The sequence below is a fragment of the Coregonus lavaretus genome, assembly GCF_964263955.1.
Source record: "Coregonus lavaretus genome assembly, chromosome: 37".
Lineage (NCBI taxonomy): Eukaryota > Metazoa > Chordata > Actinopteri > Salmoniformes > Salmonidae > Coregonus > Coregonus lavaretus.
In genome coordinates, this window is record NC_140024.1 from 7,465,495 (window position 1) to 7,485,430 (window position 19,936).

A 19,936-nucleotide genomic window follows, 5' to 3' on the forward strand; every position below is an offset into this window, starting at 1 on the left:
TTTATATCATAGGTACACTTCAACTGTGAGTGATGGAATCTAAAACAAAAATCCAGAAAATCACATTGTATGATTTTTAAGTAATTAATTTACATTTTATGGCATGACATAAGTATTTGATACATCAGAAAAGCAGAACTTAATATTTGGTACAGAAACCTTTGTTTGCAATTACAGAGATCATACGTTTCCTGTAGGTCTTGACCAGGTTTGCACACACTGCAGCAGGGATTTTGGCCCACTCCTCCATACAGACCTTCTCCAGATCCTTCAGGTTTCGGGGCTGGCGCTGGGCAATACAGACTTTCAGCTCCCTCCAAAGATTTTCTATTGGGTTCAGGTCTGGAGACTGGCTAGGCCACTCCAGGACCTTGAGATGCTTCTTACGGAGCCACTCCTTAGTTGCCCTGGCTGTGTGTTTCGGTCGTTGTCATGCTGGAAGACCCAGCCACGACCCATCTTCAATGCTCTTACTGAGGGAAGGAGGTTGTTGGCCAAGATCTCGCGATACATGGCCCCATCCATCCTCCCCTCAATACGGCGCAGTCGTCCTGTCCCCTTTGCAGAAAAGCATCCCCAAAGAATGATGTTTCCACCTCCATGCTTCACGGTTGGGATGGTGTTCTTGGGGTTGTACTCATCCTTCTTCTTCCTCCAAACACGGCAAGTGGAGTTTAGAACAAAAAGCTCTATTTTTGTCTCATCAGACCACATGACCTTCTCCCATTCCTCCTCTGGATCATCCAGATGGTCATTGGCAAACTTCAGACGGGCCTGGAATGCGCTGGCTTGAGCAGGGGGACCTTGCGTGCACTGCAGGATTTTAATCCATGACGGCGTAGTGTGTTACTAATGGTTTTCTTTGAGACTGTGGTCCCAGCTCTCTTCAGGTCATTGACCAGGTCCTGCCGTGTAGTTCTGGGCTGATCTCTCACCTTCCTCATGATCATTGATGCCCCACGAGGTGACATCATGCATGGAGCCCCAGACCGAGGGTGATTGACCGTCATCTTGAACTTCTTCCATTTTCTAATAATTGCGCCAACAGTTGTTGCCTTCTCACCAAGCTGCTTGCCTATTGTCCTGTATCCCATCCCAGCCTTGTGCAGGTCTACAATTTTATCCCTGATGTCCTTACACAGCTCTCTGGTCTTGGCCATTGTGGAGATGTTGAAGTCTGTTTGATTGAGTGTGTGGACAGGTGTCTTTTATACAGATAACGAGTTCAAACAGGTGCAGTTAATACAGGTAATGAGTGGAGAACAGGAGGGCTTCTTAAAGAAAAACTAACAGGTCTGTGAGAGCCGGAATTCTTACTGGTTGGTAGGTGATCAAATACTTATGTCATGCAATAACATGCAAATTAATTACTTAAAAATCATACAATGTGATTTTCTGGATTTTTGTTTTAGATTCCATCTCTCACAGTTGAAGTGCACCTATGATACAAATTACAGACCTCTACATGCTTTGTAAGTAGGAAAACCTGCAAAATCGGCAGTGTATAAAATACTTGTTCTCCCCACTGTACATACATATATATACACATCCTTTTTTAAAATATATTTTCCTTTATTACTTTCCAACCCCACTACCCCTCCCCTAATTGGAGTAAACTAGTGAACAACAATGCTTAAGCCTCTACTTCCAGCTTATATATACTAAATACATTTTATGGACATAGTCAATTTTACAATAATTATGTTTTGTTTGTTTTTACTCCTGAACTTCCTCTACCCTCAACCTCTCCGATCATTTTCATGATGTCCATCAGGTTTGCTTCTATATGCCATATCTTTCTAACTGTTCTTTCACAAAAGCATTCACAGACTTGTTAAAATAACTTGCCCTGACCTTATTCCCATCCATTTATAAACCCTGGCTTCATCTTCACACTTTAATTCCACCTGAATCCTGGCCATAGGGGTTATTGCAAGTAGATTTTGACTCCATCTAAATGTATTCTTACTAATGCAGATTGGGGACAGAGCAGCGCTCGCTGGGTGCAGTAGACGGAATTGGCAACCCGAACAACCCGATAGAGCAACCCGAACCCCCATCCCCACCTGAGAGAGAGAGCAGGAAGCGGAGCACATTCCCATTCAGCTTTAATTGGGGGGAACAAGAGGTGCCTCGGCAGCACTCGCTTAGTCTGGTAAAAGCGCCATCCCACTGAGGTCTAAAGATAATTAATAGTTCATTAGAAAACCTTGAAATAAGCAATCTCTCACCAGGAAAACAACCTTGGAGCCATCTTAGTGGAGCTCACTGCTTTTTCTCATGCGTCTGAGCCAGCTGATGGGGAGGCGGATAGGGAGGTGAACAGTTCACAGTTTTAGACTTTTAGCTTGGGGGTTGAGGTATACGTGAGAATAGTAGTTGAGGTATACGTGAGAATCTCTTTCCCCATCTCCTCTCTTTCTGCTCGTCTCATACCGCTGTTTACGTCGACAACAGCGGCAAAGTAAAATGGAGTGTTTGCAAATGATGCACAGTGGGAGCCTCGCAGGAAGTTTTTGAAATTGAAATGAAGGCTGCTTCTCACCATAGCAATGGTCCATAGACTAACACTAACAAGCACCTCGCGTTGTATATGCGTGCCTGGCTGCAAATAAACAGTTTGTCTTCAATTAATATTGCTCTCTGAAAGTCAAGTGATTAGCATTCGAGCCAGGCTGAAATGGAATCGTTTTCTTTTCAAGATCTGAGGAAAGAGAAAAGCATGTTGCATAAAAAAAAATGTCTGTTTCATTTCATTGGTATATCCTGCTTTCTAATGAAAACTGGCAGGCCTGGTGGATCCTGGGTAATAAAGGTGAGCTTCAACAGAAGACAAGATAAAGTTGGTCTCGTCATGCTCTTTTTGTTGAGCTAGGAGTTACCAGTGAGATTAGGACTGAGATCAATGGAGCTTGTTGTTGTTGTTATTGTTGTTGTTGTTGTTGTTGTTGTTGTGGTGAAACAGAGTGGAGAAAGATAGAGAACGAGGGAGAGAGAGAGAGAGACTTTTTGACTTTCTTTAATGGTACATCCTCATTTAATTAAAACCTCAACCCACCCACCACCCCCTAAAATAAAATAAACAAATTACCAATATCCCCTGTACTGCATACTCACCTTTTCCTCTACCCCATGTTACAAAAACAACACCACACATCACAATAACCCAAACCTCACCAACTCTACAACCGTATATCCAGACCATCTTCCTCAGCTATACAGACAGCCCCCCCAACACACCATATTTCTTGAAACATCTCCACACTTTTTATCATTTTATAAAACTGAGTGGTGCAGTGGTCTAAGGCACTGCATCGCAGTGCTAGCTGTGCCACTAGAGATCCTGGTTCAAATCCAGGCTCTGTCGTAGCCGGCCGTGACCGGGAGACCCATGGGGCGGCGCACAATTAGCCCAGCGTCGTCCAGGGTAGGGGAGGGAATGGCCAGCAGGGATGTAGCTCAGTTGGTAGAGCATGGCGTTTGCAACGCCAGGGTTGTGGGTTCGATTCCCACGGGGGGCCAGTATGTATAACTGTAAGTCGCTCTGGATAAGAGTGTCTGCTAAATGACTAAAAATGTAAAATGTAAATGTAATAAAACTCAAATTCCACCCTAAGGCGCGCAGAGACCATCCCATTAAATAATAGTAAAGGGTCTGTTATCCTTTGACCCTGTTCCTCCTTGTTATCCAAATAGCTAACTTTGACTGAGCAAACAGAAAATTCAACAACACACATTTTTCCTTTTCCTTATTTGAATACCTGTACCCCATTATAAACATCCCGACAGTAAAACCCACCCCCAACCTCTCACACAGACATTCCAACTGAGACATTAAAGGCATTAACCTGGTGCACACAGAAAACACATGAATCACAGTTTCACTCATGACACAGAAAGGACACCCCTGTCTGACTCCCGGTTCAACCCGTGCTAACCAGCTGTTAGTGGCCAGGGCTCCATGTAAAACCCTCCACTGGAGGTCCCCTGACCTCTTTGGTACTGGGAGTTTGTAGAGCCCCCTCCATCTAAAACCCACCATACTCTCCTCCCCACATGCCCCCTGCCACTGATGTGCCTTCACTCCTGTTAGGCTCCTAATATTCCTTACCTTAATGCAGAGGTTGTAGAGGGCTTTACCTCCCACCCCCTCAAACTCCCCCAGGTGTTAAAATTTAACAAGTCCTCCAGACCCCCTTGCCAGTCCCCAGTCTCTGCCGTCACGTGCAGTGGCGGAAACATTGGTGGCCCCTCCCCCTTTGGCTGCTCAAACACCCCCCTTACCGGCTCAGACAGTGCCTCCTGGACTTCCCCCAGGAATCTCTCCAGCAGCCTAAGAGACGTTAGTCCTGTTTGTTTTGCTAGGACTTCTGGGGTTTTCCATCCATCCTCTCCCAGCAGTCGCAGGTCACCCAGCCTTAGTAATCCCGCTGCCATCAGTCGCCTCTTAAAGGGTGGCTGACTGAACCGATCTCAAAAGGATGACTGGGTTGTGGAAGATAGGCTCCTCCCACACCCACAGCCCAGGCTCCACACCCCCTTCTCGTGTGGGCCTTAGTAGCTGCCAGGCCCTCAGCACCGCAGAGTAAAAATCAGAGAGTCCTGCTGTACTCAGCCACTCCAGCCTCATGAGGAATAGCTGCCGGTCCAACCCTAATCCGCCAGCTCTCCTCAGCAGCGCGCATGCTGGCTCCCTCCATCCGACATCAGTATGGTACAGCAGTCTCTGTGCCGCCTTTAGTCGGAATGCAGCCACCCTGCTCTCCAGTTCCACCAGGACCTGTCCTCCTTCATTTACGGACATATACAACACTGCCGCCCTCAGCCAGTGATGGCCCGACCAGAAGAAATCCACCAGCTTGCGTTGCAGGTCTGCGAGCAGCCCGGCGGGGGGGGGGTTGAGGACAGCCAGTTTATGCCACAGGAAAGATGCCACCAGGTTGTTGATTATCAGCACCCTCCCTCTATATGACACTTGGGACAGGAGCCACCTCCACCTGGCAGGTCTTGACACCACTGCCTGTGACAGCCCCTCCCAGTTCTTCCTGACCCACCTCTCCGAGCCCAGGTACACCCCCAATATGTTAATCCCTTCACAACCCCACTGCAACCCCCCTGGAAGCAGAGGAGGGGCCCTATCCCCCCATGCCCCACATAACAGAGCTTTGCTCTTTCCCCAGTTTACCTTAGCTGACGAAGCTCCCTCGTACACATTCAGACTATTCTCTAGTGCCTGCATATCCTGACCATCCCTGACCATCACAGAAACGTAATCTGCATACGCTGACACTGCTATGCCTGTCCAGCACACTCCCTTCAGTCTCCTGCGTAGCAGGCCCAAAAAAAGGCTCAATGGCTAGTGTATATAACTGCCCTGATAGAGGGCATCCTTGTCTAATGCCCCACCTCACCCAGACTGGCCTACTGAGCCCCCCTACCACCTTAACCATACATGATGCCTCAGCATACAACATCTTCACATAGGCCAAAAACCTTTCCCCAAGCCCAAACACAGACATCACATTAAACAGATACTCATGGTCCACTCTATCAAAAGCCTTCTCTTGATCTAAAGAGACCAGACCAAAGTTCACATTAGAACTTCTCGACAAGTCCAACATGTCCCTGATTAAGAACAAGTTGTCCGTGATTAAGCGTCCTGGTATGCAATATGTCTGGTCCTTGTGTACTATAGAGTCCAGATGGGACTTTAGTCTGTTAGCGAGGACCTTGGCAAATATCTTGTAGTCCGCACAGAGCAATGCCACAGGCCTCTAGTTCTTAAGTTCACACAAGTCCCCTTTTTTGGGCAGGAGAGTCAGAGCCGCCCGCCGGCAGCTCATCGGCAACACTCCTACCCCAACGCATTCACGCAACACGCGAAAGAAGTCCAGTCCAATTATTCCCCAGAATTTTTTATAAAACTCCACTGGGAGTCCATCGACCCCCGGTGCATGGCCGGGGGACATCTGGGTTACGGCCTCTGCCAGTTTATGGGACAACAGGGGAATGTCCATTTCATCCCTTTGTACCAGAGAGAGCTTAGGGAGTTTGGCAAACAAAACCTGAGCACACATAGGATCACACAGTTCTGCCTTATACAATTCAGTATAAAACTCCACAGTCCGCTCCCGCATCTCCCCCACCACAGAGGTCACCCGCCCATCCGAAAGCCGTAGACAATGCATACCCTTGGCTTCACCGCTCTGTCTTTCCAAACCAAAGAAGAAGGAGCTGGGAGCATCCATCTCCTTGAGCATGGAGAACCTAGCTCTTACAAGTGCTCCCTTTGCTTTAACCTGGAAAAAACTGCCCAGGTCCCTACGTAGTTCAGCTAGATTAGCCTGGAGGCCTACATTGCCTTGCCCCACCAGCTCTACCTCCATCTCACTAATACTACGTTCGAGTTCCCCCAATACTCTCCTAGCCTCTGAGGATGACAGAGCTGTATACTGTTGGCAGAAAAGCCGAATTTGGACTTTTCCCACATCCCACCATTGACTCAGAGACTCATACTCCTCTCTTCGCTGCCCCCACGTTTCCCAAAAAGTCTGGAAACCTGAGCAAAAAGTGGCATCTTGTAAGAGCTTTACATTAAACTTACAATAGGATGCCTGCCGAGGCCCTGGTGAAATACACAGCCGAGCCATGGTTATGTGATGATCCGAAAAACCCACCGGGAGAATGGTAGCGCCCAACAGCCTATTGCTCTGATTCCTGGACATGTACAATCGATCAAGCCGGGCTGCACTCACCCTAGCCCCAAAGACCTTCACCCATGTATATTGTCTTGTGTTGGGATGTCTAGTTCTCCAAACATCAACTAGGTCAAATTGATTAATAATGTCCCTTAACACCCCCACTGAGCCTGAATGAGGCTCCTCCCCATTTCTGTATTTCGTAATATCCATCATACAGTTCCAGTCCCCGCCGACCACCAGCGTCTCCTCAGGCGCTACCTGTGAGAGTTCCTTTCTAAGACACCCAAATAGAAGCCCCCTCTCTCTCCCTGTGTTGGGCGCATACACATTTATAAAGACAAAACCCCTGTTGTTAATTTCTGCCTTTACTACAAGCAGTCTACCTGTACACACCTCTTTTGAGGAGCACATTTTTACAGACAGACCCGGTACAAAAAGGACTGCCACCCCTGCACTAACATTTGTCCCATGGCTCAGCACACTTGCCCCTTTCCACCAGAGCCCCCAATCAACTTCATTCACCACATCGCTATGCGTCTCCTGCAGAAACAACACTTGTACTTTTTTTTGTTTTACATATTCACCCAACACACTCATCTTTCCCGCATCTCTGGCGCCATTAATATTAAGCGAGCCTACCCAAAGAGTCTCCATAAGAAGTGGGAGAAAAGCCAGCAAAGAAAGAGACCAATAGCAAACCTCAAAAAGCTCCAGTGCCAGAAAGAAAACCTTCATCTAAACAGTGTCTGAAGGTAGACCTTTACGCACAGTTGTGACCCACTTCCTTAACCTAAACCATTTCCTGGGTGAGAGGACACCATGCCCCTCATTTTTCATTGCATGTTGCACTGATCTTACTAACTTTCCCGGATCGCAAAAAAAAAGCCTCAAGATTCACTTTTTCCCCCTTAGTCTCCTTCAGGAACCTTGACAGTTCCGTCACCGTGTACTTTGACCCCTCTGACTGACTGGCTGTCAGCTCTGGACCCATTGAGGAGGAGTCTGAAAAGAAATCCTCATCAGCTTCTTCCTCAGACCCACCTTCCTCCTCCTCATCTCCATCTCCCAACCTGACCACCTGTCCTTCCTCTCTAGTCGGGTCCTCCCCCCCAGCACCAGGCAACCCGACCACCTGCCCTTCCTCTCTAGTCGGGGCCTCCCCCCCAGCACCAGGCAAAGGTTCCTTGGTGCCTTTCATCACACCAGCCTCTGCCCTCCCACCTCCTTTCTTCTCCCCCTTTTTCCTCTTCCGCTTGACACCCTCCTCCACGCCTCCTAGTCGCTTACCCTTCCCCACTACACTCTCCTCATCCACTAACATAACCTGACTAGACCCAGCCTCATCTACACCACCATCTATAGCATGACTAGACCCAGCCTCATCTACACCACCATCTATAACATGACTAGACCCAGTCTCATCTACACCACCATCTATAGCATGACTAGACCCAGCCTCACCTACACCACCATCCATAACCTGACTAGGCCCAGCCTCATCTACACCACCATCCATAACACGACTAGACCCAGCCTCATCTACACCACACTCCATAACATGACTAGACCCAGCCTCAGCTACACCACCATCCATCACATGACTAGACCCAGCCTCATCTACACCACCACCTATAGCATGACTAGGCCCAGCCTTAACTACACTACCATCTGTTGCATGACTAGGCCCAGCCTCTGCTGCCTGTGTCTCATGGCCCCCTGCACGTTGATCTCGATTTCCCCCACTGGTGCTTGAACCCTCACCTTGTCTATGGCCTTTATGTGGGCACGCAAAGCTGTTATGCCCCAAATCCCCACACTCAAAACACCGTAGACTATCTGTGCTGGCAAAACCTGCGTAGAGCCCCTCCCCATGCCTCACTTTCAAGTGCACATTTAACTGTTGCTCATTGTTGTTCAGAAACATGAACACTTGTCTCCGGAATGAAACAACGTGCTTGACGGCATCTGCCTGAAAACCTGCCGACAGTACATGAAAACCACTAGCAAACTTACGAAAACGACTCAACTCCTTCCTGATTTGATCATCCGTAATTGTCACGAATGTCAGTGTAATGCGGTGGAAGAAGTCAGGCGCAGGACGCAGAACCTCTAAGAAACGTACTTTACTAAACGAAGTAAAGAACACAACACAGAATACCTCCACACAGGGAGGAACTAACCCGCTCACCAACGACACACGTAACAATGAACAATAACACACAAATTCCAAATGAGAGACAGGGGTAAATATAGGGAATACAATCAAACATAATGGGGAACAGGTGTAAACAATAAAGACTAAACTAGACAAACAGTTTACATCGATCGGCAGCAGCTAGTACTCCGGGGACAACGAACGCCGAAGCCTGCCCGAGCAAGGAGGAGGAGCAGCCTCGGCTGAATCCGTGACAGTAATAAACGGAGGCGAATTTGCAACTACCACCCTGGTCGAAGGGGTAGAAAGAGGAGAAATTGGCACCAACACATCCCTTACAAATATTCCGCTTGAAATGAGCCTACCCACCAAATTTGCTCTTTTCATGAACACAACCACAGCTTTGTTCATTCTGGACGCGGAATGTATAAATTCAGCTCCTACCTGTTCGCCCACCGCGAGCAGAACCTCCTCCACCTTAATTCCATTATCGGGAACACACCTGAATCCATGCCGTAACGACAGCGTCTCCTTCGCGCTAGGCTGCGAAGCCATCGCTCACACCTCACCGTTCAAAACCCCAGGAAACTAAACCTCTGTCCTCTTCCTCTCTAACTTTGAAAAATAAAAAACAGTGGGTACCACTACAACAAACAGTGCATTAACCCTCCACCATAAAAAAGAGAAAACAAGGAAAGAAACAACAAATTAGTTAACTCCCAGCATGCACCACTACAACAAACAGTGCATTAACCCTCCACCATAAAAAAGAGAAAACAAGGAAAGAAACAACAAATTAGTTAACTCCCAGCATGCACAAATTAGTTAACTCCCAGCATGCACTGAGAGAGAGAGAGAGAGAGAGAGAGAGAGAGAGAGAGAGAGAGAGAGAGAGAGAGAGAGAGAGAGAGAGAGAGAGAGAGAGAGAGAGAGAGAGAGAGAGAGAGAGAGAGAGAGAGAGAGAGAGAGATGCTAGAGAAAGGAAGTTATTTGAAAATGTGAGCAGCCCAGAAAGTGATTGCATGTCATAGAGCCCAGATGACCCACCCTCTAGAGGAAAAGTTAAAAAGAGAGTTGCTGAATAAATGGAGGCGTATTGAATTCCCCAGGCCCTGATGTTTCCAATTACGGGGGCGGTATGTTTAATTCAGTTAGTGTGTGGCAGGGTCTTAACAGATCCAGCCCTCAATGATTATACTGTTTCCTCATGGTACCAGAGTCACAGAATCATCATCCTCCTGCCATTTTTCTTTCACTCTATCTCCTTAGTCTGCCCTCACATTCATGTCCTCTGCATGTGTATCAAAAGAGCTATGTTGGTTTATTGAGTGGATTGTCCAACTGCTATTGGCTTTGTTTTCTGCATGTATACTGTATCTTACCTCTCTTGGTTGTTGTGTATAAGGGTTTGTTGGGGTGGACTGAAGAGGGGTCTCTGGAATCTTCAACGATAAAAAAGTATTGACTCTTGCGATTCAATGCGAAGTCAATAACCCCTCTACCCTCACCTCTCCTCTTCTCCTCTCCTCCAGATCTACAAAGGCCTGCTGTCTGTCTTCTATAACTGTCTCCTCTCCTCCAGATCTACCAGGGTCTACTGGCTGTCTTCTATAACTGTCTCCTCTCCTCCAGATTTACCAGGGCATACTGGCTGTCTTCTATAACTGTCTCCTCTCCTCCAGATCTACCAGGGCACTCTGGCTGTCTTCTATAACTGGCTCCTCTCCTCCAGATCTACCAGGGCATACTGGCTGTCTTCTATAACTGTCTCCTCTCCTCCAGATCTACCAGGGCCTACTGGCTGTCTTCTATAACCTGGGAGACGGAGACTACAACCTGACACTGCCCTCCTATCGCCTGGACAATGGCGAGTGGCACGAGGTCTACCTGGATCGCCATGACAACGAGCTGACCCTGCGTCTGGACGGGGGCGGGGGCAGACGGGAGGCCAGCGCGGCGCCGGGCCGGAGCCGAGAGATCATCACCGACCCCGCAGTGGTGATGCTGGGAAACGCCTTCCCCTCAGGCTCCAACAAGAGCTTCCAGGGTGAGGAGACTGCAGGGAGTGGGGCATGATGGGAAAAGGGCTAGTCTGGGCGTGCGAGGCAGACAGTTAGTGACAGATGGAGTACAGAGCTTTCTAATAAAGTGCAGCCAGAATTAGGGGCTTTATCAATTCATAATCCCCTTTTTAGTGAGATTACAAAGTATTGTATTGCCGATTATAAATGATTCACATGACTGGTGAATGAATAATTCACACAAATGCATCTTTAGAGTTAGGGGATGATGGCTGCCCTAGGGGAGGTTGGTATGAGACAGATAAAGTGTGAGGCGGCTATGAGAGTGTGCAGTGCAGTGCTCTGCAGTGCTGTGGAAATGGCATGTGACATGCAGGGAGAGAGACAGTAGAATGTGAAAATACAAGGGCGGTCAGACAGCTTTGCCTCAAGCAGAAACAGACAGTGTGTGTGTTTATTAAAAGGACTTTAAAAGCCTGTAAGCGTGTCAGAGCATGGCAAAGAAAGTAAGTGGTGTGTGTTTGTGTGTCAGAGCGTCTTCCTGTGTGTGTGTATGTGTGTGTGTGTGTATGTGCTTGATTATCATTCTGTCCTCTCCTCTCTCTTAAGGTTGCATGCGGGACCTAAGGCTGAATGGTCGATACGTGCCTCTGGATGGCCAGCCCAGAGACGGGGTCTCCGTGGTCAGCTCCCAGGGGCTCTCCATCGGTTGCTCCTCCGACTCCTGCAAGAGGAACCAATGTAGCCCCCCCTTCACCTGTGTTGACCTCTGGAGAGTCCATGAGTGCAGGTATGCACACTCAAACACAATTATCAAATCTCTCTCTATATCTTATACAAACACAATGAGGCCCTCTCTGTCTTCTTCAAGGACTACAGCCTCAGAAGCCAGTGGCTCATCCTCTCGCAGCCTTTAATCTTAGACAAACATCCACTCATCCCCCATTAGTCACAGAGGCACACTGCAGGGGGCCTGGATAAACCAGGCCCTTTGATACACCTCAGTCCTGCAGGGCTGGCTGTAAACATGCCTGAGTCAAATGTTGACAGGCAGTGTGTGGGCAGCTATTCGACCCAGGCCCCCTGTTCTAGCTCCTCTCTCTGATCATGGTAATGGTGGTGATTTAAGAGGCTGTATAAAGACACAGGGATACATTGTTTTTCAACAGCCTGCAGGCTGCTCATCCTCACTGCTGTTCATCAGCCTGGTTAATGCTCTGTGTGAGTTCTGAAGGAGTCCAACTGGTTTCACATCATACGTGTGTATGCCGATGTGTGTCTCTGTGTCTGTGCATATCTGAATCACAGAGCTACCACAACGTAACACTTGTTTCACAGAAGGAGAAACAAGATAAGGGTAACATGGAAAATTGTCTAAATCACAAGTAACTATTTAATTGAGATACATAGCTTTTGACCAATACACTGTGTTATCCTCAGAATACATTGGAGGACCAAAATAGAATCAGGAAATCAGAAAGGAGAGATCTAACCTCTGTTTTATCTCTTTCTTTTAACCAAAATTTCTAACGTCTCCTCTTGCTCCTCCCTCCATCTTGTTTTTTAGGTGTCCCCCTGGCCACATGGTGAAGGTGAACGGTACGGGGAAGTTCTGCCTCTACACCCTGTGTGCCAGTCGGCCATGCCACCGGGGCACCTGCGTGGCACAGTCACCCTCCAAGTTCACATGCCACTGCCCCGAGGGCTACCGGGGGCGCCACTGCGAGGTGGCGCTGGCCATCTACCGAGATGACGTGGGCCTGAGCTTCAGCTCCCTGTTCGCTATTTGCATCTGCTTCATGGCTCTGCTAGGTAGCTATACCAACTACTGCCTGCTCTGGCTCTGGTGACCGACCGCCCGCCTGCCTGCCACCTGTCTGTCTGTCTGTCTGTCTGTCTGCCACCTGTCCATCCGTCTGTCTCTCTCTCTCTCTCTCTGTCTGTCTGTCTGTCTGTCTGTCTGTCTGTCTGTCTGTCTGTCTGTCTGTCTGTCTGTCTGTCTGTCTGTCTGTCTGTCTGTCTGTCTGTCTGTCTGCCACCCGTCCATCCGTCTGTCTCTCTCTGTCTGCCTGTCTGTGTCATATCCATAGTAACACTGGACATCAAATCCTCACTCTTTACTCATCTCCTCTTCCTATTCAACGTCTTGTCATGTCCATCTCCCCTATCATTCTATCAGCTGAAGTAGAGCACTGTACTGTAAGTCCATTGACAGGTCTAGTAGAAATGCCTGAGTCAAACAGTGACAGTGTGTGGGCAGCTTATGGACAATGCTATGGTAGCAAACTTATACTATAGTCATAACAGGCAATGAAAATGAGTCCCTTTGACCTTTGACCTGTCCTCAGTAGTCCACCTTGATACGTGCCTTCTGGTCAATCTAGTGTCAGCCAGTCATAGTCAGTCACTAGATCAGGTGTCAATGTGCTGGCCGTCTCCCGCTGTCCTCTCCTCTATCCTCATTGGGCATTCAGCTTCAGCCGTCACTCCAAGCAGACCAAAAACAATTGCTAAGTTCAAATGATAATTTCCCCTCTCGTACCTTTGCTTAATTTTTAAAGGCAACATGACCTTGGTCATCCACAGCCACTGATGCTTTTTAAGTGTTAATTACTTGATTTGTAGGCGCACAATGTGCTGTTTACTGAAGCCCAAAGAAATTGAGATCAATGCACTAGGACTTTGGATAGAATTTCAATTGGCCAAGCATTCCACGCACAGAAACTTAAGTATCGAGAGAGAGGTTTTCTTCCCAGCTGCATTCAATCTAGTATGTTTGGAGTAAATCCAAGCAGTTGAATAACTGGGAGTGTAAAGGGCTCTGGATCTCTTGACAGTATGCAGAGCAAAAAGCATCTCATTCTGAAGCTTCCTTTTCTTAATGGTTAATAGGTTTATGGCATGATGTGAATGCTATACGCCTCCACCTCCTCACCCACTCCAATTCCTCCTCTCACCCACCTCCCTCCTCCGCTGGATGTAGAAGGAACCTCTCCACTGTCTCACATGTTCTCAGCTAGCTACAGCTGTGAGGAAATAGCAGGAGGCTTACTCCCCTTGTCCGAAAAATAGATCTCAGTAAAGCTTGCCAAAACCATATTGGAGAGGGAAGAATTGTATCAGTGAAAATTACCCAATGTTCAGTTTTGCTGTCATAGACTAAAATCAGAATTATTTTTGTTGGGAATAAGCTGTGCATTTAGACTGCAGTGTGTAGGTGTTCCTTTGTAGGATGGTGGTGCTCAGCTCAGTTTAAGGGTCCAGCTTTTAGGTCTTGCTGTTAGATCAATGATCAATGCCTAAATAAAGATGAGTGTGTAGACCTAGAGGATCTGTTCAGGCCCATAGAGCCACAGAGATACTATCAGGTGTAGTGCACCATGTGTGTGCTGCCAAGGTGCCTTATATTGAGGGGCAGAGAGGACATCTCTCCAGATACCTCCTGATATTTGTGTCATTCCCCCAATGTGAATAGGCAATAATGCCTTGTTTTTTGCAGACTTGCAGCCTCTCCTCTGGCTATGTTTGTTTGTATGTCTCAGTATGTCCCGTAGCCATCTGGCGGACTCTAACCTGTGATTACAGGAGCTTGTGCTCTGGCTTTACACGACTGTGCCAGAGGGCTCGTCATGGGCACCATAAATTAGTACAGTATAATGACCTCATCTACTGTATGAGTATGGTCATCTGTTAGTCTGCAGATGTTTCAAGGTTGTCCAGTGATCTCAATGATAAGAGACAAATGCAAAGGCACAGAGTCCACAATGTACAGAAATCCGAATTTACAGAAAGAACCCCCTACATGGTGGAATGTACAGAATAAATCCCTGTTTGACTCCATAGTGGTGGTAGCTGATTGGTACCAGGCTGTGGTTGCCGGCCTAATCTCTCCATCCGTGAGAAAAGCCTAGCTACCCATTGAGCTGGACTGCTTGGGCCATGTGGTGCCAGGCTCTGTTTGGGGGTTGTGTATCCATGAAAACACTGATGGTTGCTGATGTGGAAGTGAATTGACGAGCAGTGTCTTACAGCTTCCTCTCCTCCTCACGCCAGGGCTCCTTATATAAACACAGTGAGTCAGAACTCTGAACCAGCCTACCACTGGGTCTGACAGAGAGAGAGAGATGTGGAGAGGCCTCACAATCATCATCCTATTAATGCTAATTAAACCAAATTGCACCTCAAGTCACTATACTTGAAGCACAATGTGCATGGCAATCCACACAATACAATGCACACAGCGTCTTATCTGAAATAGAGATTGATGTACTTCTCAATACATTTTATTAAATGAAGGCATATAGCAAGACACATTTCCAACTGCTACCTGAATCTCTTAGTAAGACATTTATTAAAAAAATGGTGAGAGTGTATTTTAATCAGCGGCATCCCCAAATGGTTATGTCAGTGCGAGGATAAACAAAATGGAGAGGTCAGGGCTGAAATCAGGGAACCAACAAGTGGTTCTGTTTATGCCACTGCCAAATAGCTCAAATGTTGTTGTGACGCAGCTCAAATGTCCCCATACTTGTCAAAAGGCTACCTGTGTATGGTGTATAGAATTACATTTTTTAAAATAAATATATAAATATGTTGGACGAATGTTAGAGTAGAGTGATACTATTCCATGTACTTTGGAAATTACTAGTGAATTACAAGCATCCTTTTATCCCTATGTAAAGCTCTGTGCCATAAGATATTTTAATCATATTTATAATAAAACACTATTCTCAAAATCCCTTTGTCTTCATCATTTGTTTTCCATACTCATATCCTCCTCTTCCTCTCTCATTTTCATTGTTCTGATTTAACCTTTGTTCTTAAGGTTTCTTTTGTCTTTAATCAGTAATATTTATGTTGTGTCTTCTTCCTACTTTGTTACTGAACTGCTTGTTGATTGATGTCTGCATAACCTATATTGTTTGTCCAATAATTCACAGTAAACCTGTTATTGACTAAATGTAAAATCTATTGATCTCTAACAAGATACATTATCCATTATCCATCATTAAGCTATAAGGCTACAGAGAGGATGTTTTGGTTGCTAACTACACTGGTACTGAGTGTCGTCTACTAGCTGTGTATAACAACAGGTACATTAATAAGAGATTGTAAACCTGGCAGGTGAGGCTACACACTGAAAATGCATGGTGAAAGGAATGGAACAGCTTGGTTCTCCACTATTTCAAGCTGTTGATTGATAATTCTGGATAACTGACTTCCACCATATACACATGCACACATACACACACGCACACAAACATGCATGTATACACACACACACACACAGACACACACACACATACACACGCTGGGAAGTGAGACTGTTCAGTCTCACTTCCCAGTGGGTGTGTGTATGTATGTACAGCGCCTTCGTAAAGTATTCAGACCCCTTGACTTTTTCAAATTTTGTTAGGTTACAGCCTTATTCTAAAATTGATTAAATTGTTTTTTTTCCCTCATCAATCTACACACAATACCCCATAATGACGAAGCAAAACTGGCTGGGCCACTCAAGGACATTCAGAGACTTGTCCAGAAGCCACTCCTGCATTGTCTTGGCTGTGTGTTCAGGGTCGTGGTCCTGTTGGAAGGTGAACCTTTGCCCCAGCCTGAGGTCCTGAGCGCTCTGGAGCAGGTTTTCATCAAGGATCTCTCTATACTTTGCTCCGTTCATCTTTGCCTCAATCCTGACTAGTCTCCCTGTCCCTGCCGCTGAAAAACATCCCCACAGCATGATGCTGCCACCGCCATGCTTCACCTTAGGGATGGTGCCAGGTTTCCTCCAGACGTGACGCTTGGCATTCAGGACAAAGAGTTCAATCTTGGTTTCATCAGACCAGAGAATCTTGTTTCTCGTGGTCTGAGAGTCTTTAGGTGCCTTTTGGCAAACTCCAAGCAGGCTGTCATGTGCCTTTTACGTCTGGTCACTCTACCATAAAGGCCTGATTGGTGGAGTACTGCAGAGATGTTTGTCGTTCTGGAAGGTTCTCCCATCTCCACAGAAGAACTCTAGAGCTCTGTCAGAGTGACCATCCGGTTCTTGGTCACCTCCCTGACCAAGACCCTTCTCCCCCGATTGCTCAGTTTGGTCGGGCGGCCAGCTCTAGGAAGAGTCTTGGTGGTTCCAAACTTCTTCCATTTAAGAATGAAGGAGGCCACTGTGTTCTTGGGGACCTTCAATGCCGCAGAAATGTTTTGGTACCCTTCCCCAGATCTGTGCCTCGACACAATCCTGTCATGTCCAATCAATTGAATTTACCACAGGTGGACTCCAATCAAGTTGTAGAAACATCGTAAGGATGATCAATGGAAACAGGATGCACTTGAGCTCAATTTTGAATCTCATAGCAAAGGGTCTGAATACTTATGTAAATAAGGTATTTCAGTTTTTTATTTGTAATACATTTGTAAAAGTGTCTAAAAACCAGTTTTCGCTTTGTCATTATGGGGTAATGTGTGTAGATTGCTGAAGGGTTTTGTTTATTTAATCAATTTTAGAATAAGGCTGTAACGTAACAAAATGTGGAAAAAGTCAAGGGGTCTGAATATGTGTGTGTGCTTTTGTGTATGTGTGTGTGTGCTTTTGTGTGTGTGTATGTGTGTGTGTGTGTGTGTGTGTGTGTGTGCAGTGTAGGCTCGGCCTAATCCCTTCAGTCCTGCACACGGTTCCAGATTAGATTAGCTTTTCATCCTAAAGTCTGAGTCTGTTGTGAGGTGGGGTTAAAAAAGTAGTCTCAGTCAGAGAGAGGAATATCCCTCTTTTATGTCTCCTCTTTATTGTCCCGCCTGTATCCGGATTAGTTTCCACGGTGACAGGAATAAATTACACAGCTGTTACACGTTGATGTTGGCTGGAGCCTTTTAAAGGTGTCTCTGGACCTGTCGCTGTTCACAATGTTGTCTCTAACAGTGACTGTGAGAGTAGAATATGCACTCGTAGAAAAAAGGGTGCTATCCAGAACCTTTGAAGGGTATTTGGCTGTCCCCACACTAGAACCCTTTGAAGAACCCTTTTGGTTCCAGGTAGAACCCTTTTGGGTTCCATGTACAACCTTTTCAACAGAGTGTTCTACACGGAGCCCAAAAGGTTTATACTTGGAACCAAAAAGGGTTCTATCTGGATCCTAAAATGGTTCTCCTATGGGGAAAACCGGAAAAAACCTTTTGGAAACCTTTTTTCTAAGAGTGTACACAGTGGGTTTGGAGCCTCAGCTGGCTCTTTGCTAGGGATGGAATGAGAGTTATATGGCAAACCATTTAGCCAGTGAGTGATAACCTGGGACCAATAGAGGTATCAGATGGGCAAAAAATGGAGCAGAGAGAGAGTCAATGAGAGAGGACAGAAATACAGTGAGAGCGAATGACAGAGAAACTAGGGATGGCAGGGAGGGAGAGGTACACAGACAGCGAAAGACAGCAAATGGGATTAGAGGTCCAAGGGAGAGAACGAGAGAAAGGGAGAGAGAAATGGAAAGACACACACACACTGAGTAATAGAGGAAGGAATGGAGGGAGCGAGAGCAGGCTTTACTAGGCTCGCTGCAGTAAACAGCATTATAGTTTGATGGCCTTGAGCCTGCTCATTATTGGCTAGGATTGATTTATTTAGAGATTCTCATCTCCCCATGCTCTCACTACAGGGATGCTCTCACTATGGTGTAACAGAGGAGAGAGGAAAACAGGCTCTTCTTCCTTTATCCACGTTCATATGGGTCTGAGCTAAGACAAGTCTACACTATATACTGTCCTCATGCATTACTGTATACAGAATCTAGCTATCATTACACACTATGCTTTAGTGCTGAAATCAGAAATGTAACTGTTTCAGTATTTTGCCATACGGTATGCAAAACAGTATGCTTTGCTGCTGGTTGAATTATACACTTGTCTTATAATTAGGTATTTCATGACTAGTGAACTGCAACCTTTTTCCACTCAAAAAGACCCCAAGTGGTGCAGAAAAACAAACAAATCATTCTTCAGTGAGATTTTTTCTACTCCAAATGAATGCATCACAGGACTCAGCATGATGCACATGCCAGTTACAGCGTCTATATTGCATTTGTATTGGTGTGGTACAGACAGAATCAATCATCTTTAGTGATATTCCATAACCTGGTATAGAATGTGTTGTGTGTTAGACATTGGGATGCATGTTGTGTATCTTAGGGTTATGTTAGGTTGTTAGTTGTGTGAGGTTGTTAGTTGGGTGATGCAATCGATAGTGCAGGCTTTGGTAGGGTTCTGATATGAGAGGAGAAGAGAGAAGGAGAGGAGAGGAGGAGAAGAGAGAAAAAAAAGTATTGGAGGCAGACTGCAGCTAGCCAGCCACTCAGACCTCCTCTGCTTAGTAATCAGAGCAACAGTTCAGCTCCTGGAGAGAACAGACACACATCTGTCAATCGGAGAGGGCTTTTGAAGACATACAACCCAATAGGGAAGTCTCTATGAGAGCTGACCTGAACTAAATTCAGAGTAACCTTTTTCTTAATCACACAACACTCTCAATCCAAGTGATGACAGACAGTCATACACAAACTCAAGTACCTCGACTAACCTGTGCCCCCGCACATTGACTCTGTACCGGTACCACCTGTATATAGCCACGTTACTGTTATTTTACTGCTGCTCTTTAATTATTTTATTTATTAATTTTTTAGTTACCTATTTTATACTTAACACTTATTTTTCTTAAAACTGTATTGTTGGTTAAGGGCTCGTAAGTAAGCATTTCACTGTAAGGTCTACACCTGTTGTATTCGGCGCATGTGACAAATAGAATTTGATTTGATTTGAAACACTGTGTTTTAGAGTTAGAGCCGGTGGCCTTAAGATAACACACAGCTAGAACAGAATCATGTGTCAATCTCTGAGACTTTGTTAACACCACTCTCACCTAGATGAACATGTCTTTTCTAAAGACAGTTGCAACATTTCACAGGAATAATAGAGTAACAGACAGACATGGGATTGCATATTCCTGTGCAATAGACCCAGCACTACAAAGCCCTCTAAAAGCCACTTAATTTGCTTGTGACACATTGTGTTCATAAATT

At 46.2% G+C, this 19,936-nt stretch overlaps 1 protein-coding gene across 1 annotated transcript in view; it reads left to right on the forward strand.

Moving 5' to 3' along the window:
* The window catches only part of LOC311111753 (neural-cadherin-like), a gene marked incomplete at both ends in the record, with an annotated part of 182,747 nt that overhangs the window by 160,321 nt on the left and 2,490 nt on the right, over positions 1–19,936 (forward strand). The window contains 3 exon segments of the mRNA XM_084154568.1: positions 10,639–10,903; positions 11,487–11,667; positions 12,445–12,689. Coding sequence (XP_084010694.1) covers positions 10,639–10,903; positions 11,487–11,667; positions 12,445–12,689 — 691 coding nt within the window.